The sequence below is a fragment of the Centruroides vittatus genome, unplaced genomic scaffold (assembly GCF_030686945.1).
Source record: "Centruroides vittatus isolate TY-2023 unplaced genomic scaffold, ASM3068694v2 contig_349, whole genome shotgun sequence".
NCBI classification, from domain to species: domain Eukaryota; kingdom Metazoa; phylum Arthropoda; class Arachnida; order Scorpiones; family Buthidae; genus Centruroides; species Centruroides vittatus.
The window spans coordinates 3,484,348-3,510,984 of NW_027122172.1; the positions used below are offsets into that span (position 1 = coordinate 3,484,348).

General features: G+C 33.6%; 2 protein-coding genes across 3 annotated transcripts in view; one reads left to right on the forward strand and one right to left on the reverse strand.

The window, feature by feature from the left end:
• Window positions 1-14,661, forward strand: part of LOC136974448 (nischarin-like) — a 36,231-nt gene extending 21,570 nt beyond the window's left edge. The window contains exons 4-12 of the mRNA XM_067269352.1: window positions 372-420; window positions 5,608-5,703; window positions 8,500-8,663; window positions 9,681-9,905; window positions 9,975-10,170; window positions 10,243-10,430; window positions 10,518-10,643; window positions 13,599-13,682; window positions 14,121-14,661. Of these exons, the coding sequence (XP_067125453.1) occupies window positions 372-420; window positions 5,608-5,703; window positions 8,500-8,663; window positions 9,681-9,905; window positions 9,975-10,170; window positions 10,243-10,430; window positions 10,518-10,643; window positions 13,599-13,643 (1,089 nt within the window). The 3' untranslated portion in view covers window positions 13,644-13,682; window positions 14,121-14,661. The remainder of the gene's footprint in view (window positions 1-371; window positions 421-5,607; window positions 5,704-8,499; window positions 8,664-9,680; window positions 9,906-9,974; window positions 10,171-10,242; window positions 10,431-10,517; window positions 10,644-13,598; window positions 13,683-14,120) is intronic.
• An 893-nt stretch (window positions 14,662-15,554) lies between these two features.
• Window positions 15,555-26,637, reverse strand: part of LOC136974437 (aminomethyltransferase, mitochondrial) — a 31,378-nt gene continuing 20,295 nt past the window's right edge. For both annotated transcript variants that reach the window (XM_067269319.1, XM_067269320.1), the window contains 4 exons: window positions 23,046-23,191; window positions 22,798-22,984; window positions 22,609-22,725; window positions 15,555-15,845 (listed from right to left, as the gene is read on the reverse strand). In XM_067269319.1, coding sequence (XP_067125420.1) covers window positions 15,625-15,845; window positions 22,609-22,725; window positions 22,798-22,984; window positions 23,046-23,191 — 671 coding nt within the window. In that variant the 3' untranslated portion in view covers window positions 15,555-15,624. The remainder of the gene's footprint in view (window positions 15,846-22,608; window positions 22,726-22,797; window positions 22,985-23,045; window positions 23,192-26,637) is intronic.

Here is a 26,637-nt window from a genome sequence, read left to right on the forward strand (position 1 = left end):
CAAGAGAACTTTGAGGTACTGGATCATCTACCTCAGTCCTGCTTTTGCTTCCTTGGATTATTATTTTTTGGCATCCTTAGATGCTTTAAGAGGTTGTCAGTTTTTTACAGATTATGACATTCTCTTGATGTCTAAGAAGTGGTGCATACCTAACTTGTCTCTCAGCTTAATTTTTTTCTGGAGGAATTCAGAATTTTGTGGACTAATGGAGCAATTATGTTGAGAAGCTAGGGAACTATGTAAAAAAAATTTAAGTAAAGGTTTGCTTTGCAAGTAATTTGTAATAAAATTAGTAAGAGCTTGCAGATGATACTGATTTTACCCTTATACATATATAAAATAAATAAATACATCTTGATTTATATTTTTAGGAAATTCATGGCATCACAGAAAGTTTAGCAGAGAAACTATTTTATGAAGGTAAAATTTATTAATTGTAATTTTAATATTAATTTTATTTTACAGATAATTATTTCTTGTCTCAAATTTTGAAAATTTGTATTTAGAAAACATTAAATAGAAGAAACTAATTTGAGAAAATTGAGTTACTTTGAAAGATTTTTGTAAAAGCATTCTAATTGTATTAATTTAATAATAGTGCATCATATTTGTTATTCATATCACTGATTTATAGAAATTTTTACAGTTAACAATAATCACATTTAAAAATATTTTCATAAATAATTGCCTTAATAATGATGTAGTTAATTTTAGTTAACAAAATGTAATAAAAATTTGAAACAGATATTAATTCCAATTAATTATAATTTAATAATTTATTAAAATATCTGATAGGTATCATTATTAATAAGAAAAGAAACCATTTTTATTTCTGATTGAACAGAAAGTTCTCGCACTTTTGAACACATTTTATTTAGCCAAGAAAATTTTATGTACAGAATTGACTTCAATCATCAATGTAATCACAGTTGCTGTCGACCACTTCCTGCCGACACTTATGCAAGGAATGGATGCCATCTCGATAAAACTCTGGCGGCTGCGACTCAAAGAAGTCGGTCGGGCTGGCCTCCGAGTCGGCTTCATTGTTGAATTCCTTGCCAGTCGGGTGACGGTCGAGTGCAGCAAACAAGTGGTAATCGGAAGGTGCAATGTCGGGGTTATACGGCAGGTTGGGCAAGACCTCCCAGTTCGGGTCCAGTAGCTTCTGGCGGGTCTGCTTAGCTGTATGTGGCCGTGCATTGTCATGCAGCAGGATAGCGTTCTGGTGTTCCGGGTGGGTCTCCGCCAGTTTCTGCCGCAGATGTCGAGTTGTTCTCGTTAGAAAATTGCGTTGATGGTTGTATTTTGCGGCAGCAACTCGAACACAATGATTCCTTTAGAATCCCAGAAGACAGAGAGCATGATCTTTTTGGGTTAGAGATCTCCACTTTTGAAGCATTTGTACCAGTCGTATGCAGTTCTTCTGGCAACAGTATCCGGGCCTAATGCAGCATTGATGTCAGTGATAGCATTGGCTAGACTTTTGTTGGAACGATAGTCATAAACGAGGAGCAAGCGAACTTGCTGTTTAGTTGGTGGATGTTGGTTGGTCATGGTAAAGTAGAGTGAGAGGACTGGATTTTCTTATAGCACGTACCCCAACCTGTTTATATATTACCATGGAACATTCTAGAATGTTCCAGAAAAAAGTTATTCTAGAAAGTTCCAAAAAGTGCAAGAACTTTCTGTTCAATCAGATAGTATTTTATCATTCACATAAATTATTAATTGTTAATATTTTTTTATAATAAAAATTATTTGAATAGGCTACTAGTAATAGTTCTTTTCACGTGATATATAGGTTGCTCAGTTTTGTTCTCTAGACTTGACCTGAAGCCTTTCAAAATATTCCTCCATGTTTGAGCATCTTGCCAAATGATGAAAGCAGTCATCAAATCACATCTTCCACTTTTATTCTGGGAAACCAGCATATTCTTGATCACACACTGCCAGAAGCTCTTTGTCACTGAAAAAACATCTTTCTTTGGCTTATTTCTAGAAGTAAAAAAAAAAAAATCTCAAAGTCACAGGGGACAGTTATAATCCAAAACAGTTAGTCCAGATGTGACCAAAAAGACAACTGTATCCTTTAACTTGTGCACTAGAATGTTATTGTGGTGAAGGAGCCATGTGTTGAACTAGGATCTTGTTTGGAGGTTATGGAGTCACTGAATGGCTTTTGGCAGACATGTTTTGTCTGCCGAAAGTTGGGTGTACCAGGAACTAATAATTGTGCTGTTTTTCTGGTACAACTTTCTCCACAATACCGTGCTTTCTAAAGAGTGCAGCAATTATTCATTTCTTTGTCAAATATAATTTTTGGATTTCTACTGGAGTTTCTTCTCTTCAAAGAACCAAACCTTGCCCTGAGATTTTGTTGATACATTGTAATAATACAAGTCTCATCCATTATAATACTGCTAACATCATTAAATGTCCCAGACTTGATGTTTAAACCTTTTTTTTTACCACTCTAACCTGTTATTTTTCTGCTTCTCTGTCAGTGAATGGAGCACTTAGTGAACAAACCTTCCTTAATCCTAGGTGCTTGTACAGAATGTCATTAATGGATGATGCACTAATGTGCAATTATTCTTGAATCTGCAGTAGGTGATACACCTGTCCTCACAGAAGTTTCTCTACAGTAGCTACATTTTCTGACATCACTGTTTCCACTGATTGTCCTCCACACTAAAATCACCACTTTTAAATTGTTTATATCATTGCTTAATGATCTTCAAGGAAGGACAATGTTGCCTCAAAACAGGAGACATATTCATAAAACACTCATTTTTATTGATATTGTATAGAAAATTGTAACAGATAATCGAACAGTATTAGATTTTTGTCATTTACTGTTTTCTACTATTTGCTTGGAAAGTACTAGAAGCAGAAACTTGGTTCAGATCCTATTCTCCCTTATTTTTCATGCTCGTTTGATTGGTGAAACATGCATTTTGCTATGACCAATGGAAGATGCATAGAACAAAACTTTTTTAAGCAATCTGTGTATTGCAATCTATTTATTTACATTATATGATTATTTATATGTATTTTCCAGTCTAGTTTTTTTCCAGTCACAATATAAAGTGTTAATTTACAGATTTTATATTAATTAAAAATTTTTTTATTTGTAATGATGATACAATTTACAAATATAACAAATGATAATTATATTGTATTCTGTGATAATCACAGTAATCTGTTCAAAACATAGAGGGTGTCAATTTAAATATTTATCTAGGAGCAAGAGAGATCTTTCTGGCATTGGTCAGTAGATTAGGTCAGGTTGTGAACTGCAGGAGACACACACACACATTGGATATTATGTCACTCTGACTTGCATTCATTTTGCTGTTATCTGTAACAAATAATAAAAGCAGGATATACATTACAGGAAATCTCATTTTATGGACATGTTTAGCAAAACACACTTAAGAGATTCAAATATAATTTTATTGGCAGTTATGTACAACAGAGGGATAGTATAATCAGTCAAAAATGATCCCAAGATTTTTACATTTTTGGACTCTAGTGGGATCTTGAAACATTTAGAAATTCATATAAATTGAGAGGTTTTTCTGTGTATATGGGTGTCAGTGTTTATGTGAGGGCACGATTTTGTTCACCCAATTTGAAGCTTAGTAACTCTCATGCCTTTTGTTGAAAATTTCTGAAATTTTGTAAGGAGTTTTGGGTATTAGGGCTGTTAAATTTTGGTGGTTAAAGGTCCAGGGAGTGGAGAGGTAGAGGTGGTCACGTGTCATATATGGAATGGGGTTGAATTTAACGAAGATTTTACTCATTAGCACTTGCAATTTTATATAAAACTCATCTCTACCCTCAAAATTAAGTTTTTTTTTTTTTTTGCCATTTTATAATCATTAATGATAAAAAAGTTTTCTAATAAGTAACCAGTACAACATTCAGAGGATGCCGAACAGCGATTTGAATGGTGCAGTATCATGTTAAATTTAAAGCATGAAGAACCACAACTCCTTGGCACATTTTATGGGCAATTGGCATCACTTTCCTGGAATTCACTGTTGTCACAATGTGCACTACTGGACAGAACATGTGCTACATTACAAGCAAAGTATTAAATATATTAAAAGCATTTTACTCTAAATGTCTGGTATGGAATTTGAGGTGAGCATTTTTCTTTGAAGTCAGAGATGCAAACAGACATCCACAATTGCCATAAATAGTCAGGCTATAATTAGAAATAATAATTATTTCCAAATTATAGCCCAATTATTTACAGCAATTGTGGGTGTCTATTTGCTATGCATCAGGCTTCGATTGTTGTTTATAGTCAGAGATGCTTTGTATGTTTTGCTAAATTGTCTTAAATTGATTATGTTTGGTTATTTTAGCATTGAAAGAAACATGCACCACATGCAAATAATTGTGCAACGTGGAAAGATATCTTTTGCCCCCAAATAGATGTTTATATGGACATTCTGTACATTTATTAATGATGTCAATACTACAATAATACTTCAATAAGTCTTCATATTTTTACTTCTCCAGCTGTTATATACAGGATGATTCATTGGTGATATTCTGATTTTTTTTATCAGAAACTGTTAGCAATAGGAAGATCAGACTAATAATAAAGTTTATAGAACAGACAAGGGGATTATGAACTTGAAAATCAGTGGTTTTTGAGATACTGACAAAACGGGGTTTTTTAAATTCTAAGGGGCACTTTTGAGCCACTATATGGATAGTATGTGACAAATAATGTAGGTCTCATTTTCTTAAACCAAATGGTTTTCAAGATATTGGCCAGTTTCTTCTATGAATCTGATTTCTATTTTTCCTAATAGATTCTATGTTGGGAACTAAGTTTATCAGTTTGTTTATCAAAAAGCTTTACATGACAAACATGATATTAATGAAAGTACATTTCAAAATATACTTAAATTAGATGCTGAAAATGTCTACTTTCTTGGTGCATACAGAAATTTATTCTTCTAGGAAAGAAAAAGAAAAGCATTTAATATATTTTGTAGTCTTCAACTACTAATATTACAAAATTTCTTGATTTTCATGTTTTCTGTAGGACACTAAAATTAAACCATTTCCTTAATTGGTGTCCATGAAGACTAGCACAAAGATTTGCTTCCTTTGAGTAATTTTGGTGACATGCACCTAAAACATCAGCATATCAATGCTTCTTCATTTGAATAACTCATTTTCTTGAAAATAAAGGAAAAATGTAAATACATAAAAGGATTGCTCCAAAAAAAAGACTCCTTCATGCCTTTGAAAAAATAACAATTTAGTTTATTCAAAGCCTGCTTGTTCAATTATCTGATATACGACGAAGAACAAAAACTGATAAACTTAGTTCCCGGCAACTTTTGGGAAGAAGAGAAATCACAGTTTTAGCGGAAACTGGTCGATATCTTAAACTGTTAGGTTTAAGCAAATGTAATCTATTATAAAAGGTATTTATTTTGCCACACACACATATATATATAGATTTAAATAAACATAATAAACATAGAATTTAATATACACAATATTTTTTTAATGTATACATGATTGTAGTTATAAATATTTAAGTTTGTTTATAAAGTAGTGTTTGAAACTTTTCAGGTGATCAAATATTAGCTAATAACAAAGAATTTACCATGACACCACTCCAATTATATGCTTTATCAGAAAGATTAAAATTGGCTGAACCAACTTGTTGTAAGTACTTTTTAATTCAAAAATATGCTCAGATTTTAATTTTAGATTTTATAAAATATTTTATTTTAAAAGTTTTTTAAAATAATAACAATTCTTTTAATTCTGCTAAAAAATAATGAGAAGCATTTTCCTTTTAATTCCAGTTTTATAGCATAACAAATTACAAGCTACTGTTAATCTTTTGACATTAAAGTTCTGAAACACTCAAACTATAAATCATTAAACTATATTATTTGATGGCAAGCGATAGATTCTGATTTAATCTTCTTCCGTATTAACTTTAGTTCATTTTTTTTCTTTATTTAATCAAATTATATTCTTTAAATTTTATCATACCTTCTATATAGTAGTTATTCTTAATTGCACTTTAATTCTTGACTAGTGACTTCACTTCATATTGTAAATTAGTTATCACTTCTGATAAAATTTGAGAAGTCAAAATTTGTCTTCAGATTAGATCATAAGAATGACATCAAGATTTGATCTGGTGATGAGACTATCTGAAAAAAAACTCAAATAATAAATTTTCTTCCTCTAAACTATATTACTGATGGGTGTCTTATTTATGAATTAAATTTAATTTTATACGTTTTCCAGGAAAGTAACTATAATATGGTTGGATAAAAAGCTAATTTAGTCCATTTCAAATGAATCGGGTTGAGTCGTTATCTTACTTGTCTGGTCGTATTGAAGCCGTTCTAATGGCAACGAGTCCAATTATTGTTTGATTCTTTAACTATCTGCACTTAAGCTAACCACCTTATAAACATTAGCACTAGTGTAGATTCTTTCAAAATGGCCACACCAAGGATAATTATGTGAACATACAGAGCTGTTTTGAAGGTTTTTTATCATCAAAGTTTATTTAATTTTAATAAATGAAATATAAAAATTATTTAAATATAAATTTCAATTTTTTTTTCTAGTGAAGTTCTAATATATTTTGTAGCAATAATATCACAGATTAATCAGTTTATTGAACTAAAGATACACGATGGTCTCATATAACAACTCTAAATAATTTGTCTCTGCTCTGCCAAGATGGCACTACAGAACAGGGTTGTCAACTTCTAATCTCAGTTAAAGGGCAAAAATAATCCAGTCGGTATTTTTTTAAAAACAAAAGCCAAACTAAATTTCATATTGCTTTCTTGTTCTAAAGTACGAGGGTCGTTCTAAAAGAAAAGAATGTTTTGGTTTGACAAGCAGCGCAGTGCTCCCACCACCCCCACTGCCGCATCACGGACCTTCCCATTTTTTCACGCCAGTCTGATGCTAACGGCAAGCTGCAACGATCGTTTACTGTTTATATTCGCCGGAGTCCCAAGGAGTTAAAGATCCCACCAAGTGTGAGGTTCGTAGTGTAATACTCTTTTTTTTGAATATGAAAAAAGTCTGCCCTATTGAAATTTACAGACGGATAACTGAGGTTTATGGTAATGTAATGAATGAAGCTTCAGTTCGAAACAAATGGTGGGGATTGTTGTCCAGAGGTATTGTGCTTCTTCGGGATAACTCACGTCTGCATGCTGCTGCGTTGACGAAGAACTTGCTTCAGCAGTTTAAGTGGGAAGTTTTTGAACATCTTCCTTATAGCCTGGACTTGGCTCCGAGTGATTACCATCTTTTCCCAAAATTGAAGGAGTTTTTGGCCAGGAATCACTACAGAAGTGACAACGAACTGAAAGAGGCTGTTAATGACTGGTTCAAGAACTTGGCGGTAACTGAGTGTGCAGAAGGCACAGAAAAGCTGGTGATATGCTATGACAAATATTTAAATTTGTATGGTGACTACGTAGAAAAATAGCTAAGATATCATATATGTTAAAAAATAAGTTTTGTTTCATTATCTTAAATACGAAGATTAATCTATGAAAAGAAAACGTGGTGACAGTATTAACCCATTTCATCCTTTTGTCCTTACTTAAGGACAAATTCAAAAACTTATTTTTGAAAGCAAATGCAACAATGTTTTTAGAAATTATTTATCTAACAGGTTTTATTTCTCATATTTGAACTAAATAAAATTTAGTGTAAATTTTGAAATTAATTTTATTTTAATACTCCACTCGAAGTATGCAATCAAAAAAAGTTGAATAGGTTAAACACACGTATTTGATACATAAATAAAACTTAAAGTACTAAAATTTTATTTCCAAGAAATACGATAATCAAATATAAGGCAGGTACGGCACATTATCGTTCTTCAATTCCTCGGTCACAAAATTTGAAAATCTTAAATCTTAAACAACGAGACTGTAGAATTTATCCTTGTAGATAGGCTCATGAAATTCTTGCACCATTGTACTAGCAATCAGTGTGTGTATTGTGGAAACTTAAATATTTTATTTTATTTGTTGGTTGCTGTGTTGCTTGTAATTACTTTCAGGAGTTTGTATGAATTCATTTCTTTCTAATGAAATACAGAAATTTATATTTAATTTCAAAATAGAAAAATCTAATTTTATTTATTTCATATTTAAGTTTCAAGCCAACATCTATAAAGTTGATCTTGTACTCTTGTTCTACTGAAGAGGAACTGTAAAATTCCTCTTCAACAACAAGAACAAGAAAACCATATAGAACAGTTTGAAATGCTTGTAGTGTAATTTAATTATTTCTTCTAATTACAATAAAAGACCATTGAAAGGATTCAAGTAATTGTTTTATTTTTTAAAATTATTTTCCATTTATGGTTTTGATTTTTTATACATTTTAGATAGCAAATTAATTGAACCCCTTTCAGATATAACTAGACATAAAGTTGTTTTATGAAGTGTATAATTTTTATTCCAGGGTCTGGAAGTAAATCGAGAGATTTGGGCCATCTGTTGGATTTTATTTCGCAGCTGAAATATTTGAGGATCGTCGGAAGCGACGAATTTGTTTTTAATAGTAATATAATTCCCAATAAACTGAAATTTGATTTGACTGCCTTCAAATCACTTAACAAACTGAAGGTAAAATTAAGATATATGGATATAATATATAATTAAAATAGCAGTATTGTATAATATTAAAATTAATATCTGTTTACATAAAACGAAGCAGAGAGAATTAAACTAGATTTAGTCGACAATGACGGCAAACTTAGATATTACATTGTGGATTTCTGTTGTACAAATAGTTTATATTTTAATGTATAAAAAATACACTCAAACCTGTTTTTGTGCGATTTGTTTTGTGTGATTTTTTTTGTGTGCGGTATATGAATTTCAATCAAATTTGTATACTGCACAAAAATAATTGCACATATAAAAAATTGCACAAAAAAAGACCACACAAAAACAGGTTTAAGTGTAATGCTTTTCTTTTGGAGATAGACAAAATTTTACCAAACAGAATTTGGGTTATGCGGAGTTCTCAATTCTTTCGGAATAGCGAGCAGTAAGGAATAAATGCCAATTATTTTTCTGATTACTACTGTTGTCATTGAATCAAACATTTAGAAATGAGTGTAAGAGATTTTATCATTAATTAATGTTATCTTACGGTGGACAGAAATTATTTGAAAACATGTTTATAATAATTATTATCTTTACACTACGATTTTTAAATTGAAGATTAAAAATTAATTAGCAACATTTCATCTTTTCTAGTATTTTCCAGCTAAAAAACAAGTGCTGTTTTAACACTTTTAGAATATTAGAAAAATCACGAGTACACAAACTACTTTATATAGATATTTAAAAATCCATATATACTTAAAGTTTGATTCATAATCCCGAGTGAAAAATAAATAAATTAAGGGATCAAAATAAATTTTTAAAATTACTAGAAAATGCAGTTTAGTCGTTAAAACTTAACGGAATTTGTATTCGGCAAGATACGCAAATTAGAAATATAATTAACCGAGTTGTGTCGGATTAGTGCAAATAAGTTTTTAATTGCTACTTAATTACACATCATCAATTTTAGAAAATCAGATTTTTAATTAAAATAATTGATTATGTTAATTAAATTTCTTTAAATTTTAGATAGAATGCTGTAATCTAGAGCACCACGTAACAGGTATAGAAGTAATAAGGCAGACAGTATCTACATTAACAGTCCATAATTCTATACAAGATATCAATTCCTTATTACTGGCATCGTTTCTTCATTGGTCTCCATTAACGAATTCAAAAAACTGGCCCACGTGGCAGAAAGTGGGTAACGCAGACTTCAGTCATAACAGGATGACAAAGATAAATCCAGCAATTGTAAGTTTTTTAGATTTCATTTTTATAATTCAAAAAATCATTTAATTTTAAATCGATCTTGTTTTTCAGAAGTTGCTTTGTGTAGTCGAACAGCTAAATCTCAGTTACAATAAAATTAGAGAAATTGAAAATTTGGAATCTTTACCGAGACTGTCGACTCTTAATTTATCTCATAATCAAATACATAAATTAGAGATGTTGCACACTCGTCTTGGAAACGTTTGCCATTTAAATTTATCGAAAAATAACATAACGTCCTTACAAGGTTTTATTTTAAATTTGTAAAATTAACAAAGTAAAGCGTATTGAGATTTAACAACAATTTTCTCTGTTACAGGAATGTCTCGTTTATATTCTCTTGTCGAATTAGATGTTAGTAACAACAACATTTTGGAATTGGACGAAATCTCTCACGTCGGAGGTCTTCCCTGTTTAGAAACATTAATTTTGAGTAATAATCCCGTAACAACTGCAGTGGACTACCGATCTCACGTACTGCTAGCATTTGGATCTAGAGTGTCGGAAGTATGATTTAAAAAAAAGCATGTTTTATTTACTAAATTATAAGAAATGTTTTCACCTGCAAGAGTACGTCGTAAAATTATTTTTCAGTTATCGCTAGACGGACAAAAAGCGAGTCAAAAGGAATTAGATACGGTAGCGGTGATGCAAGCGCTGAAGGCGGCTAAAGAGGGAAGAATATTGCAGCAAACTAATCAAAACACGCACGGAGAAAAGGCAAGTGTTTTAAAAAATAATTTGAAATTATCGATTGCTTCGATAAAATGTGATGTTTACATAAAATATTGCTTTTTATTTAAGCGAAAGACACTTTCGGAAATGCGTATAAAATTATCGATACTTATTTAACCAGACAAAAATTTATAAAAGATGGAACGCAACAGAGTACGTGTAATTAATTAAGCAGTAGATTTCATTTATTGTTGGCCGAAAACAATCTTAAAAATGATTCCAATAAGAAATAATCGGTTTACGATAAAGATGGGAGGCCGTAATCGGGATCGGTGAATTGGATGGCAATGTTTAACGATAACGGCACGCAGCTACGCGACGGAAACTAATGCATCCTACCCGAAAGACAGAGGTAGTAAGCGGTAGTTAGCATCTTTATTTGGCTTCCGGAAGTCCTCGACAGTCGGACATCTGTGCTGCGAAAGAGGAAAAAATTTGATCCTTTCTCCCTTTCCATCCGATCATTACACTAACTGAAACAAAAAATATTGCCGGTACAAAAAACAGGAAAAGAATATCTGAAACAAATTCGTTGTTATTATTTAAATAAGCGATTTGAAAGTATAAATTTTTATTTCAGAGCATTCAATTTATTGGATTGTAACGAAACTAGATTTGGCACTTTATTTTACAAGAGCAAGGTATGGGAAGTTTTAGACATGGCAATCGCTCGTTTTCCACCTATTTTATGCCAACTGTTTACGACTAAATTCGTTTTTTTTTAATTAAAAGATCAATAAAACGGAAACTCCGTTCTCTAATCATTCAATGTATTTGATTTGACCAAGACTAGCTTTTCCAACAGTTTTCTATTTTACAGAAGCATGTTTCTGTAGATTTATAACATTGCACTGGCTCATTTTCTACTTAAATTTTTTAATAAGCCTTTTAAAAATATTTTTGTAGGAAGTAAAATCTGTTAGTTTTAATAGAAACGTGCTCCTCCTCCTCCTCAAAAAATTGAATGGAAATTCAAATACGTTACATTCCAGTCAACTTAAATTCAAAGAATACGAAATTCACTTGGGCCTTCCTTTAAAATTTTCGAAATAAAAAAACTTGTGCATTTTCAATAAAGAAAATGGGCCGAGTTACTGCAATCATTTTTTTGTCTCGTTTGTCGTAACGATTTGGGCAATAAGCCTTCGTTAAATAATATCGAGTGTCACCAGGGCAATGCTAAGGATGCGAGAAAACAATGTTAAGTTTTCCTCTTTTTTAAATCTTCTTTTACCATCCCGGCTATTACACGAGAAGGATTTGCCATCATTTCAAATTTAAAATCACCCGACGAAGACTCGGAACGGATGCTTAGTTTTCCGAGATACGACTTCGAAAAGTTTCCGATATTCAATATTTTTGAAGCCCGTTTCCGTCATAAGAGTAATTAAGTCCATTCTAGTCACACTTAAGGTACTCATTTACCATCCTGTAATAAAATGAAAATAATGTAACGAAAAACCTACTAAATATGCCACGTCTTTTATGCTTCGTAATTCTGAGGACAGAAATGGGCTACGAATTTAAGTTTATTTTCAAGTTCCTCCGAGTTGTGTTTTTTACATTAACGTAATTTCAAAGGATTATGTAATTAGAATAAACTAAAGTATGGAAACGAATCTTTAGGAGTTAAACTGGACTACATTCAAAATTAGCAATTGGTCTTAAATATTAAGACAGTACAGTAGAGCATCGATTATCGGACCGCGTTCTAGTCGGCAAATTCAAATGCCCGCTAGTGACGCGGCGCTACAATATTTGGCTACGTCTTGGGTACTTTAATAGTATTTTTGTTAAATTTTTGCGTGTTTTAGCTGGAAACACTGGCTCGACCATGAAAGGGAGGCCAGTATTTAAACCAGGCTTAATTTTCTATTTTTTCTTTATTTCTGTATTTATTTTATGCAAAATAAAGAAATAATTTAACGATGATTATTATTTTAAAAAAAAAAGTTTGTTAGGCTTAAAACGATTAAAACACAAAGTAGGTTAATAGCGATATACTAAACATTAGTAATCCGTTTTTTCAGTTATCTGACCAACCTCGGTCCCCAATTGAGTCGGATAATCGGTGCTCAACTGTATAACACAAAAAGTATACAATAACTTGAAAGAACATACCTGTAGGTATATTCTCCATATTTGTTAAAAACTGTGCCAACTATGTGCAAGAAGTATCACGATCGTCAAGTTATGCAATTTTTATCGGCAAAAAAGAATCGTAAGCAGGTCTAACACGTAACGAGTATAATGTTAAGCGAGTCGAGGTCTGTAAACATTGCCTCTCCTCGGTGCACAAATACGTAACCTTTATGGTAAAATAAGCATATCGATTATTTTTACGTTTTTATTACTTTCCCGGCATTATACGTAACGGAAGGAAATTGGGTCGTCGGTCGGAAAACGATTCCCAAGATCTTCACATTTTTTTAGACTTGGGAGCTCGAAAACGAGATGCAAAAAATTTTGTGGGTGATTTGTGTGGGGGGGGGCACGATTTTGTTTACCCTCTTCGAAGCTTAATAACTCCTGCGCTTTTTGTCGAAAATTTCTGAAATTATGCAAGTAGGTTTATTAGGGGAATCGATGTTATTAAATTTTGGCGATTAAAGGTCGAAGGGTGGTGACTTAATGATGATTTTACTTGGTATTAGCATCTACAATTTTGTATACAAACCATCCCTGCCCTGAAAATTGAGCTTTTTGCCATTTTATAGTAGTTTTAAATATAAACAGATGGCACCACCAAATGTTGATGGATTTTTTTTATGATAAACGTTTATAGCCTTACGCACGAGGCATCGAGGATTGCGAGATGGCGTAATTCGCCAGTCCCCAATTATTTGTAATTGTTTCAAATTTGTAGAGAAATAAAAGTTATCTATCTAAAATATCGTATTAATTTTAATATTGGAATAAATGAAATTTATTATTTTTCAGGCGACGGGGATTCTGGCTTCGGGTACATCTCAACAATGCTTCTAACTTGAGACTCCAGAATTTAACAGGATTAAAAGCAATGCGGTACGGAAAGTAAATTTAATTTTAAATGCAAAAATTACATAGAATTTCTTCGAGACGGGGCGGTGCGGTGCGGTTATGGAAGAGTTACCTGTTGACTGTTCACTTTCCAAATTAATAGCTCTTGAATATCTACAGAAAATTTTTGTATTACAGTTCCAGTATTCGAAAGATGGGGTTTTTTTTATTAAACTAAAAAAATTACATATTAACATCAAAAAATAAATGTAACATAAATTTTTTTACGCGACATTCTTTGTTGCCACCGACGTAACCACGTCTAGTTACGTGCTGGGAGATAATTCGTGCCAAAGTAGACTGTTCGGTTTTAAACTTTTCCGAATATTTCTGGCGGTGCGCGACAAAAAATTTGATGATGGAATTTAGAAGTTAAGACTTTAAAATTTTTAAAAAGTGCTTTTTATTTTTGTCTTTTCTCAGCCGGTCCGAGAGGCGGCGCTAAAGAAAATCCGTTAAATGCAGTCGACGAACGTAAGTTACCAGAGCTGATTTCTTACCCACCGCCACCAATTACGCGCAGATTCTGCAGTGGGCCAAAAGACAAAGTCGACAGCCGCGTCTTTGTCCCGGTCATTATTTAATCCCCAATTAAACGTGTCGAAAGACCAAAAGTTCGTCTCCCGAACTCGGATGCCGGCGGCGACGACTTTGGGCCCGTTCTCCGTCTTGCCATTTTAAAAAGTATCGGCGATTAGAGTAGGAAAAGAGAAGTGGTCGGTCCAACCCCATCCCCATCCAATTTTTGTCTCCCGACGGAAGACACGAAGAATCTTTAAAGTTGTATATTTTATTTACCTAATCTCCGGTTTCGGAGCGAATGTATATAAATAATCAGTGTTAAAAGTTGTGTTTTATAAATTTCTACCGAGAATTGTACGTATCCCACGGAGCTCGACGAATTAATATAAAAGCTTGTAAAGTTTGAATAAATTTTTTTATTTTCTATGAAATATTTCCAGGACGAGTCGCCCTCTTTCTTTATCTTCCGTACGTTCGTTTAAATTATTCCGCACCGGTAAACGAGCGGACATTGCCCGCTCGCTACTTGCATTACTTCGGGTGTTTGGGATGGAGAAATAGGCAAATGATTCCTGTACAAGTAGTCGGTGACTTTTTACTTGGGAATCATTCAAATATGATCTTCGTTCTGGGGAGGAAGATTGCCATTCTACTAACACCCCAGCCCACGGCAAAGTCCTAAAGATTCTCAAAAAGTTTCCTATCTAAAATAGTTTCGCTTAATCATTTTAGTAAAAAGTTATTTTGTTCCGTGATCATTGATATTGTACCGCCAATAGAATGTTACATTTTTAATATGAAAGGATTTTCATATTAAAAATGTAACATTCATATTAAAAGTTCCAATTTATGGTAACAGTTCAACATTTGCAGATATAAATATATACTGGTCTCTCTTTTTGAGACATAGAAAATAATGAAATTCACTGATTTACCACAGAAAAAGCTAGTATTACTTCGTTAATTACCGTCCTTTTTTTTTAATTGGCTTTGCCTTGACAGGAAATATCAATACATTAATGCACTTTAGGTCTGTTTTACAGAAACACTATGCACCATCCTGATATCAAGACAGTGTGACATCGGCTTGGAGGGGGGTGTCTCAAAATGGTTACAAAAGGTGATGGGTAGTCAAAAAGCACTTAATCGGTGACATTGTATTTGAATGATTAAAAAAGAAAATCCACATTTTCTACACCGTGACTTTGTTTGACTATGGAAACATTCGCCATTAGTCGTTGCGTTTTTAAAACTGTTCTGAATAATTTAACGAGAGGCAGAATTATTCCGTCAGAATTTGCGTAGTAGTCTGGTATAATTAACAAAGTACAAAAATGCCTTTTTAAAAAGAGGAAATGTTTTAATGTGGTAAAAAATAAACTGGTTGGTTAGAATAAATTGACAGTTAGGATTTGGGCAGGTAATAGTTAGTGGGAACGAAGGGCATTTTTACCACTTCTGCTTCCACTAATTTATTCCTTATTCGGAAGGCGAGTTTGGATCCGCTTGTGCAATTACCCGTAGGAACGTATCCCGTGGCGACGTTCTTCTTCAGAGATGGCGATGGACATCCGCTGGTGACGCTGCCAATTTCCTCTTCCGAAGAATCCACGATCGGTGTCCCGGCTGAAAAATAAAATGGGCCGTGAGAAATCTCCGTACGGATTCGGAATAAGATACCGCGGTGGGTGCATTCTCCAAGGCTTTAGGCCCCATCTTTGCTTTTTATAGACTCTTAAACAGCGTGTTTAAACCGTGAAATACTTTATGTATTTTACCTTTGGCCGCTAAAAACGTTACCTTTTGATCGAACAGAATGGTTCTCACACAAAATGGTTCTCACACAAATAAATGCTTTAATTTTCCAATTTAATGAAAGAAATTTGTTACAAATTAATCGGAGACTATAACAACTGTTTACGTCAATTTTTGAGGTCCCGAAATGATCTCTCAATAATTTAAAATAAAAAACTACAAAATATCAACTTCTCGTTTCCAAATGCACGAAGTAAAGTCGGGTGTGGGACGGCATGCCACTCTAGTCTTTTCCGTGTACCGTCTTTAGGTCTCTTGTACGGGATGCCCCGTATAAGAACTTTGGCATATCTCGCGCGTGTAAAATGTTTGGCTAGATCCTGATGCAGAGAGAAATTTATTGTATTGGAAATTGTAAATGTTGTCTGCATCAGATGTCCTTTTAACTGTTCTTTGTACTGGATGTTGGACCTGTACGTTTATTTTGCACGACTGGAGTCTCGTACATGTTTTCTTCCTTTTTGATCCAGCATACTTTGTCTCTCTGTGTGACTTGACTGGACGGGACTAGGATTAAACCAATAATTTGAGCTGTTTTTGTCGCCGCATCGTTTAGTGGGTTTAGTGTGTACTAACGTTACATATTCTACAGACCAAATCCATATACAAGTGCCTCGTTGCAAATAAGTTATTTTATTGTTTTCTTAATGTGCAGATTTTATATCATTTGAGTCCTTCGGTGTCTCAATATGTATGCGAGGTATTGTTTTTTTTTCAATGCTGCATTTGCCACCAGTGGCCAAGAGAAACTGGCAATTTTTTAAACATGAGCCTCTGACTAATCCACAAATGCAGATATTACATCCAAGCCAAGTATACTGTTGTAAAAGTGTAACAATCATATTTGCTTTCGCCATCGAAGTGGGCTTGCTTGTATACCTAAAGCCAGATATTCATAGATTAGCTGCCTGACGTGAAAAACAGACATTATTTAGTAGCTACCTACTCTGCATAAGACGCTGTTCGTAAGTCACTCTCTTCTTCATTTCTCCCTACTGGAAGACTGTGCTCCAGCTAGCATTGCTCTATAAATCATTAGAACTACCGAACTCTTAGCTCAAAAAGATGGTGACAAGCAGAAAGTAATTATTAATAATATCGTCGTCGTCCAAAATATCATCTTTTCTTGACTCTAGAATAGTCCAAAAAAAGATGCATACTAGTCTCCAAAACTGAAGTGTCTATTAGAATTGAACACAAAGTCAACTTAATGCAGTCATTTGTGTTGTCTACTCCTCATTCCTTTCAGCAATTTGCATGCGTCACATTGTTGATACAGACCCTTCACACTACTTCAAAAATCGAATGAAAATTAAATCCGAACTAGTTAGCATAGCAAACGACGTCCAGAAGACAAGATTCTACGAAACTAAATTTAAACAGTTATCAGCTATGCTGAAAACTTGTACACAGTACACAGATATTTCAGTTTGATATGTTTATCTGGAAAATTTCATGCTTGTGCAAAGCTCTTAAAATGTTGATTTTATGTTAGTCCAGAGATTTTCTATATCTGATGATGTAGTAATAAATAAATGTGTTCAGCACTGTAAACATGGCAATAAAACACTTTTCAAAAATGTATTTGTTGAGATTCAAATCATCATCTTGCCGTGTGGAGCAATGCAAACTGTTTTTTCATATACGTATAAATAAAACCCCTTTCGTCTTAGACCCTCTGTTACCCTGTCGACACCGGTGAATGTCTGGTATATCAAGCTATGTAGATTTGTATATCTTATGCTTTTATACTGGATGACCAAAGATGGGTACATACAATCTCCAAATAAAACTGACTACAGATCCCATTTATTGAGTTATTAAACAACAGTGTTTATTACTGTTTGAATGTATGACTGTGTTATATATAGGGTCACATTACATTTGCAAGTTAACTTTTTTTGGGTTTTGATGCCTTGAAAATTTGATGCACATTAGAATTGAGTAAACACAGCAATTTTACAAAATTACATGTATGCAGATGCATCTGCTGGCATAAAAATCTGGAAGATTGACTGCCAGAACACAAAAAGCAAAAGTCCAGGAAAAGGAGTGAATTGTAGTTGGTGCAGAAAAATGTTTATGACTATTGTAGTCTACTTAAAATTTGTTTTTCTTATCAAGTTTTAGAAAGCTAAGATGCTTGGAAGTGTTTTCATTGTAAATCTAAACGAACATCGAGTGAAGTATTGGAACCTAAATTGGATATGACCAATCTTCCGTTAGAATTAAATGAAAGTATATCAAACATCCCAAAGCCCAATATACAGGATTAGCGAGAAATAATTTTCCCACTTCAGAGCTCTGGAGTGGGTTTTACTGCTCGAAATAAGATAAAATTTGGACTACAGATAATTCAAATGATATGCTTAACATTTCTTAAATTAAAAAAAAAATAGTACAAAACTCCATTGCTAGGTGGTGCTAGAACACACAAAAATATTGAACATGTGTGCACATATAAATGTTAAATATGCAGCACTGAAACTGCTCAATATGTTGTCCTTCATTTTGAACGATGTGCTCAAATCACAAAATCATATTTTCTACAGCTGTATGCAGCGAGTCTGCCAGAATATCCAGAACACGGTGCCGAACGCTGCCCTTTGGGTCTTCTATGGTAGTCGTCGTCCTTTGGGAAACCCCGTAACCGAAAGTCGCAAGGGGCGATATCCGACGAGCGAGTAGGCCACGTCGTAGGAAATAATGGCCGATTACCCGTGCATCCGTGAAATGCCGTCTAAGTATGGTTTTGTGATTAGATCAAGTGCATCATTTGAATTATCTGTAGTCCAAATTTTGTCTCATTTTGATCAGTAGAACACACTCCAGAACTCTCCGAAGTGGGAAACTTATTTTTGCTACCCCTGTACATAGATACATAACCAAATGATTGACTTAAAATATCTGGCTATAAATAGATTATTTAAGATCATTTGGTTTGAAATTAAATGAAAACAGAAATGATAAAAGAGAAAAATAATTTCATTTAGATTTTAACCTCTATTCCTGTTGATACTAGACCTTCTCCTTGGCAAGATTCCCTTCTTGAAAGAATTCTTACATTCAGAAATAAAATTAGAATGTAACTAAATTGCAGAATAGTTTGGCCTGTCTTACAAAGACAGTAAACGTTGATAAAATATTGGAACTTGAGAGACAACTTAAAAAATAAAATTAATAATTTTAATTTCCATGAGATCAAGAATTTTTCAGCAGGCAAAAAAGAATCTATTGATTAATTTTTGAAAAATTATGTTCTAATATTGAAATTGTTGTATTAGGTCCCAATCATTACCATGGGAAATGAGTTACACAAATGTAAACACAATGTGTCCCTTAATATCTAACTGTCAACAATGGAAATTGACATTTTCTCACAGGTACATTTTCCTGTGAGAAAATGTTACCCGTGTGACTCAAATGTGAAAGTGATTGGAGGAATTAAGACCAACTGTAATTCCTCCGATTCCGTCCTGATACAATATAGTCTTCTGTTCTGATAGAAATATTCTAGGAATAATTTTTGTAATACACATTTTGAATGACATGTCAAGATTTTGGGATTACTGTAATTACAAATTTTGTCTAATTTAAATTATGATACAATAAGCTAAGTTACCTTATTTTTGACCATTTTTATCATCTTGTGTGTATTAATTGAGAAATGATTACTTCAATATTATAAAAAAATCTTTCAACCTTTACTGTTTAAAAATAGATTGGTTTTAAAATACAATAAAACTTGTGTAAAATTGAATTGCACGATACCGAGTTATTTTTCCAATTTTGAACGCATTTCGGTACTTTTCGTTTTTTATAATTAAACTGTACCCGACGAACGTAACTCGGCTATGATCGTTTTTCGTAGTGAAATCGCTACGATATGTAAAAATTTTATTACTAGATTTAATTCAAAGTAATTCCAACTAAAGATGGTAATATTTGAATGCAAGAATCGAGAACTAATTGATCACAAAAGTCCTCATTTTTCCTGGGAATTTGTGCTAGAGATCTGATATTTGATACTCCTTGGATGCGATCCTTACGAGCCAATGCAAGCACCAAGAACTAGTCTCACTCTGCCATTAGTCTCTGTATTACTGTATTAGAATTTCTAAGCTATTGTGATCTGACTTCAAGGAATTTTTAATACTCTAATCATTAACCTCAATCTCTATAATTCTCAAATACTTGATACTATAGTAAAACCTCTAAATCTCAAATTTGGAGGGACCAAAAAAATGGCCAGTTCAAGGCATGGAAAATTCTACACATTAAGATATACAAAAATTTTTAGTCAGATGGAAAGTACAGAGTAGAAGAATAAGGGATGCAATTTTGCAATAAAATTAAATTTATTATTAAAATTTAATAAATTTATTAAAGTCCATGATATTTCTGTAGCTTGGAAAAATAAGGGCCAATGTCATGGGCCAATGCATTTGACAATTCTTCCAAGCCATAGATTTATTAGAATAATATATGAGGCTGTAATAACATTTTAATTAAATATTGTGAATTTAGGTATATCACCAAATTAGAAAATGAATAATTCAGACAACTGCCTGCCAAATTCAACAGACTAAAATCCTTTTTTAATTTTTGAAAGATTTTCAACTCAATAAGAGTCATCATCAGTACACCAAATATTACAGAATTACAAGTTACATTATACAAACATTTAACATAACAGAACAGGTATAAGAACATTTGTTGAATGCATATGCACAATTGGTTTTCAATCATTTTTAACATTTTATATTACAAAATAAGAATATATCAGCATTGAATGTAACAATATACAAAACAAAATAAACAAAAAAAAGTAAAATAAATATGTATTTTACAGAGTGATGTTTATGTTAGCATAAATTTTTATTACTTTTTTAATTGTTTTAGTAAAATCTATTGTGTCAAGCAGAGATAGCCAGTTGGAATAAAGAGATATTCCATTTTTGCTATTAATAATAACATCTCTCTGTCTCTGTTCTGGGCAGAGAAGGAACAGTGTCCCTTCTGGCAGAAACATTAGTAGATTTTTTTGTTTGTCTGCTTAGTAGACAAACAAAAAACCCACTAACATTTCTGCCAAACAACAAACCCAACTTTTAAGCTACTTAACAATGCTACAGGAGAAGCTAGATTTAGCAAATTTTCTGTTAAATTGGCAACTAGGATTAATTGGCTTACTTATCAGCTGTATTAAAGCTACTTTACCAAACAGTGCACCAAAAGGATTTGCAGAACTTAATAAACCCAGGTTGGTCAGCACGTACTGAGTTCAACTAATCCAACTTAAGGAGGTACAATGCTGAGTTACGTAAAATTTTGTTTGACTTAATATATTAAGTATTTTTCTACTGCTTATGTAGGGTGCCAAACAACTGCCAGATTATACCAGGTACTTTTTTGTGATTATTTTTAATTAATTTCTAAATAATTCGTCACTAGAGGGAAGTGTTAGGTGCCATCTCTTATTAAATTTATTTAATTTAGTTATAACTATTTAGAATATTCTTAAAGGAAAGAATCGGCCGGAGTGGGGCTCAAATCTGCAACTCCGGCTTTCCATGCAGATGCATTGCCAGTTAAGTTACTCGAGCCTCCAGATCGATCTCCTCTTCCAGACATATTTCGTTACGATATAACCATCCTTGGTTACTTACAGCACCAACTGGGGACACATAAGTAACTGGGGATGTTCTAAATAATTTGTCACCGGCACACACTAGTGACAAATTATTTAGAAATAATCACAGAAAAGTATCCCAATGTAGTCCGGTTGTTTGTATTTATATAGGGTGTTTGCCAGGACTAAAAATCCAGTTTGACTTAAGAAAGGATTAGAGATTAGAAGAGTTACTAATCTGTACAAGACAATAGCTAAATGGCAAAGCAATACATCAGTCTACCACTCTAGAGGACCCAGGAATAAATCCAGACAGGTCTGTTCCAGATATGTTGGGTTCCATCCTTCACCATCCAGCTACCTCATCATAGGCCTAGCCAAATCCATGATGGATAGTGATTAAAATGGCCTTTTTAGTGTCCACAGGACATTGTCCCAAAAACTCCATACAAGGAAAATTGATAGCAAATTTACCTCATTTCCATTCTTTTCATGAATTACTTTTAGAAAAAATCAGAATGAGTTTCTAAGAAAAAATAAAAAATGTATTTGATTCTGCTCTTGGTTAATTTGAACAAAGATGTGTCTGTATTGTGATGTGTCATGTGAACTTTGTTTCTGACAAGGTTTAAATTCAAGGTCCAAAGGAAGCATCAATATATGTGGAAGCAATTTCACTTATTTGTTTTCAATGGAATCTTAATTTTCCACTTTATCCAGGTTAAACTCCAATCTACATAACCAAAAATATCTTCTGTTTCCACACTGGATGGGTTTCTGGCTTACAGTAAATTTTAACATTGAAATTTGTTTTGTTCTAAAGAATTTTTTCCATTTAGGTAAGTTTTCAGTTTATTCAGATTTTGTTTTAGATGAGTTTTACTGTATTTGATAATTCAAAGTTTAGTAGTTTTACTATAGTTAGTAAAAAAAATTATTCACCTCTTGCTGGTGGTCCTGTACTGACTAAACCAACTCGTCGACGTAATGGTTTCTTTACTAACTGATCGAGTATTATTTTAGCTCCTGGAAAATCAGCAGTTTTTCTACGTCTTTTGCCTATTTATAAATTTTTTTTAAAATTTAAATTTTATTGAAATATTGAAATTATAGTGAAAATAAGTTGCATACCAATAGTCCAAGTTAAGCCAGCCTCAACAGGTGTTGTTGTTTCATCAATATCAGAACCATATAAACACAATCCAGCTTCTAATCTCAGAGTATCCCTAGCACCCAAACCAGCCAATTTAACATCATCATCTTTTGAAGCAAGTAATTCTTTGATTATTCTTTCTGCAGTTTTAGCAAGAAGAGATATCTATTAGAAAAGCAACAATTTTAAATTAGGAAGATTACAGAAAAAAAATCCTTTAGATCACCTCAACTCCATCTTCTCCAGTATATCCACAACGAGTAATACGACAATTAGATTCGCCAGATACTGATGCTAGTGTTGATCTCATGAAGAATAATTTGGCAAGATCTGTATCAACAAATGGCTGAAGAATCTTTTGCATTCCAGGTCCTATGTGAAACAAAAAATATATAGTTGATCTTTAAGAACAAAGAGTTAAGTTACAGAAAAATGAATCATATAGATAGCCTATATCACATCTAACACTTTAAAGAGAACTTTAAAATAGTTTATACCAACAAAATTATTTCAAAATGAAATCATTTACATCAGTGATTCCTAACTAGGGATACACACTTAATGGTTTAGGGGTACAAGAAAGAAACTAGTAATGGCAAATGTATTATAAGGTTGGTTGGTTGGTTCGAATTTTTTGGCACAAGAGCCATATAGGCTACGCTGCGCCATGACAAATAGTAAAATTAAACGAAGCTAAATATATATATCAAAATATTAATATAACACGAAAACATAAACAAGTGAAAATAAACAGAACAAACAAATATAGATATATAATAAATAAATAAATAAATTAGTTAACTTAAATCTCTCTATTAATATTTATAACTTTCAAAAAGTTCAGTATCTTATCAAGATTTGGCCTCTGGCCCAAAATCTCTCTCAAACTTGCATTTCCGAAATGCTGTCTACGACTCTGGTCAAAAGCAACACAGTTGCAAAGTATGTTTTTATCACTTAAAGTACAAATGCAATACTGGCATACTGGCTGGTCATCACCCTTCAAAAGGTATTGATGAGTCAGCCAAGTATGTCCGATTCTCAGACGAGTAAGAATGACTTCAGATCTCCTATCATACTGTTTGTTGTGTGTCCAATTTTCTATTATAGGTTTTATCTCGTAAAGTTTATTGTGGACTTGTTCATTCCACACATTTTGCCATTATCTGCTAGTCGTTTTTTAACGACCAACTTCAAGTCACCTCCTTCAATAAACATTGTATGCTGAGAAGGACTTGCTGACTTTGCAGCTGCGTCAGCTTCTTCATTCCCTCTTATACCTACATGGCCTGGGACCCAACAAAATTTTATAAGAATATTACTCGCAATAAGATGGCAAAACAGTTTGCGAATTTTAATCACTATGGAGTGAGAACTAGGTTCACGTGAGATCAAAGCCTGAAGTGCACTAAATGAGTCAGTGTAAATAACACAGCGACGATGACCTTTCCTAATTACATATTTTAAGGCTAGGGAAATAGCCTGCAACTCTGCAGTAAAGATGGACGAATTCAGTGCAATTTGTTCTGCCACGATCTCATCCTGGCAGACAAAGGCTGAGCCAACGTAATCAACCGATTTCGATCCATCAGTATAAATAGGAATTAAATTCCTGTCATGGTGTTGAATTTCTGCAAAGTGCTGCCTATAGATGTAGTCCGGGGTGAATTCCTTAGGAAACTGCTTTAAGCTAATGTCAACATTTATCACAGGAATTGACCAAGGTGATATATTATCGACCTCGGCCTGTGAAATGTTGCTTGTGTCCAGGTCAATCGTGCTGTTTACATTCTCCATTCTTATGTCGAATGTAGGGACACAACTTACGCGAGCTGCAAATAATCTTTTCAGCTGAGTATCTGAACAATCAGCTAAGAGTCCGTTCTGAGATTTTTGTTTAATGTAGTAGAAAAGAGACAACTGTTCTCTTCTAAGAGATAGTGGAGGGTCACGTACAAACTTTGAACAGGAGAAGTTCGAAAAGCACTAGTGCACAAACGCATGCTTGGTGGTGGATTGGATCCAGCATCCGAAGAGTAGATTCTCGCATAGAGCCATACACAACACATTCATAGTCCAGCTTAGAGCGGACAAAGGCCCTATATATCCTAAGCATAGAACATTTGTCTGCTCCCCAGGATGAGCAGCAGAGAACCTTTAAAAAATTCAGAGATTTTAAACATCTACTCTTCAAATTGCGCAAGTGAGGCAAGAACGTCAGTTTCTGGTCAAACACAACACCCAGAAATTTCGCCTCGTTGACCATTGGGATTTTCACTCCATTTAGGTAAATTTCGGGATCCAGGTGCAAACCACGCCTTCGGCAAAAGTGGATGCACGAGGTTTTCTCTACGTTAAAACTGAAACCACTGGTCTTGGACCAATTGTCTATGCGATTTAAAGAGGTTTGCAGTTGTCTCTCAATAAAACTCATATTACTAGACTGGCAGGATATCTGAAAGTCATCCACATACAGAGAGTGTTTCACACTGGGAGGGAGACAGTTAGTTATACTGTTAATTTTTATTAGGAACAGAGTCACACTCAAAATAGAACCTTGAGGAACACCTTCTTCTTGTGTAAAAGGCCTAGATAAAGTTGTGCCCATCCTGACTTGGAATCTTCGATTCTGTAGGAAGTTTTTTATAAAAATTGGCAAATTACCCCGCAATCTGAAGTGATGCAGATCACGGAGTATCCCATATCGCCAGCAGCGATCGTAGGCCTCCTCTATATCGAAAAACACAGACACTAAGTGCTGTCATCTAACAAACGCTTCGCGTATGGATGTTTCAAGATTTAGTAAATTGTCTGTGGTACTTCTGTTCCTACGAAATCCACTCTGATGTGGTGAAAAGTAGTTCTTTTCCTCTAGGAGGAACATCAGGCGTCTGTTACCATTCTCTCGAAAAGTTTGCAGAGACAACTAGTCAGAGAAATTGGTCTAAGTTGGAGAAGGGATTCTTGCAGTCTTTACCTGGCTTGGGAATGGGAATAATAATTGATAGCCTCCAAGAGTCAGGGAAAATATGTTCTGTCCATATTCTGTTAAACAGATTCAGAAGGTTACTAAGGGAATTGTCTGACAGATTTTTAATCATGCTGTAATGGATTTTATCTGGGCCTACGGCAGTATTTCCTGAGCGATAGATTGCTGTACATAGTTGAATTCTGCTGAATGGCACATTATATTCCTCATTAGATGGAGAGTGGAAGTTTAAATATTGTTTTTCAGTTTAGACTTTATAAGCCTGAAAATTTGTTGTATACATAATATTGCTGGATGAAGACGAAAATGTTTCACCCAACAAATCAGCAATACTTTTTATGTCACTGATTATTGTGCCATTATTTTCCAGCATGGACAGAGAGTGAGAAGCATATTTCCCATTAATTTTATGGATTTTATCCCAGACTGCTTTTGAGCTGGTGGAAGATGTTATGCTGGATACATACTTCCTCCAAGAATCCCTTTGGCTTTGCCTTCTGATTCTTCTGGCATTTGCCTTTGCTTTTTTAAAAGCAACCAAATTGTTAGCAGTGGGGTACCTTCTGAAAATCCCCCATGCTTTCTTTTGTTTTTTAAATGCTGCCTCACAATTCTGATCCCACCATGGTTTCGGATGTTTTGGACATCTGGTTGATGCTTTCCCCATTGTTTTTTCGGCTGCCTGAATAATACTGGAAGTGACAACTTCGACTGCATCATTGATATCAGCAGTATTGACCATTTCCTCAGTGATGTTAGCCAAAGAGGAAAATGCAGGCCAATCTGCCGTTTCAAATTTCCAGCATGGTGGACGAGCTGTTTCACAGCT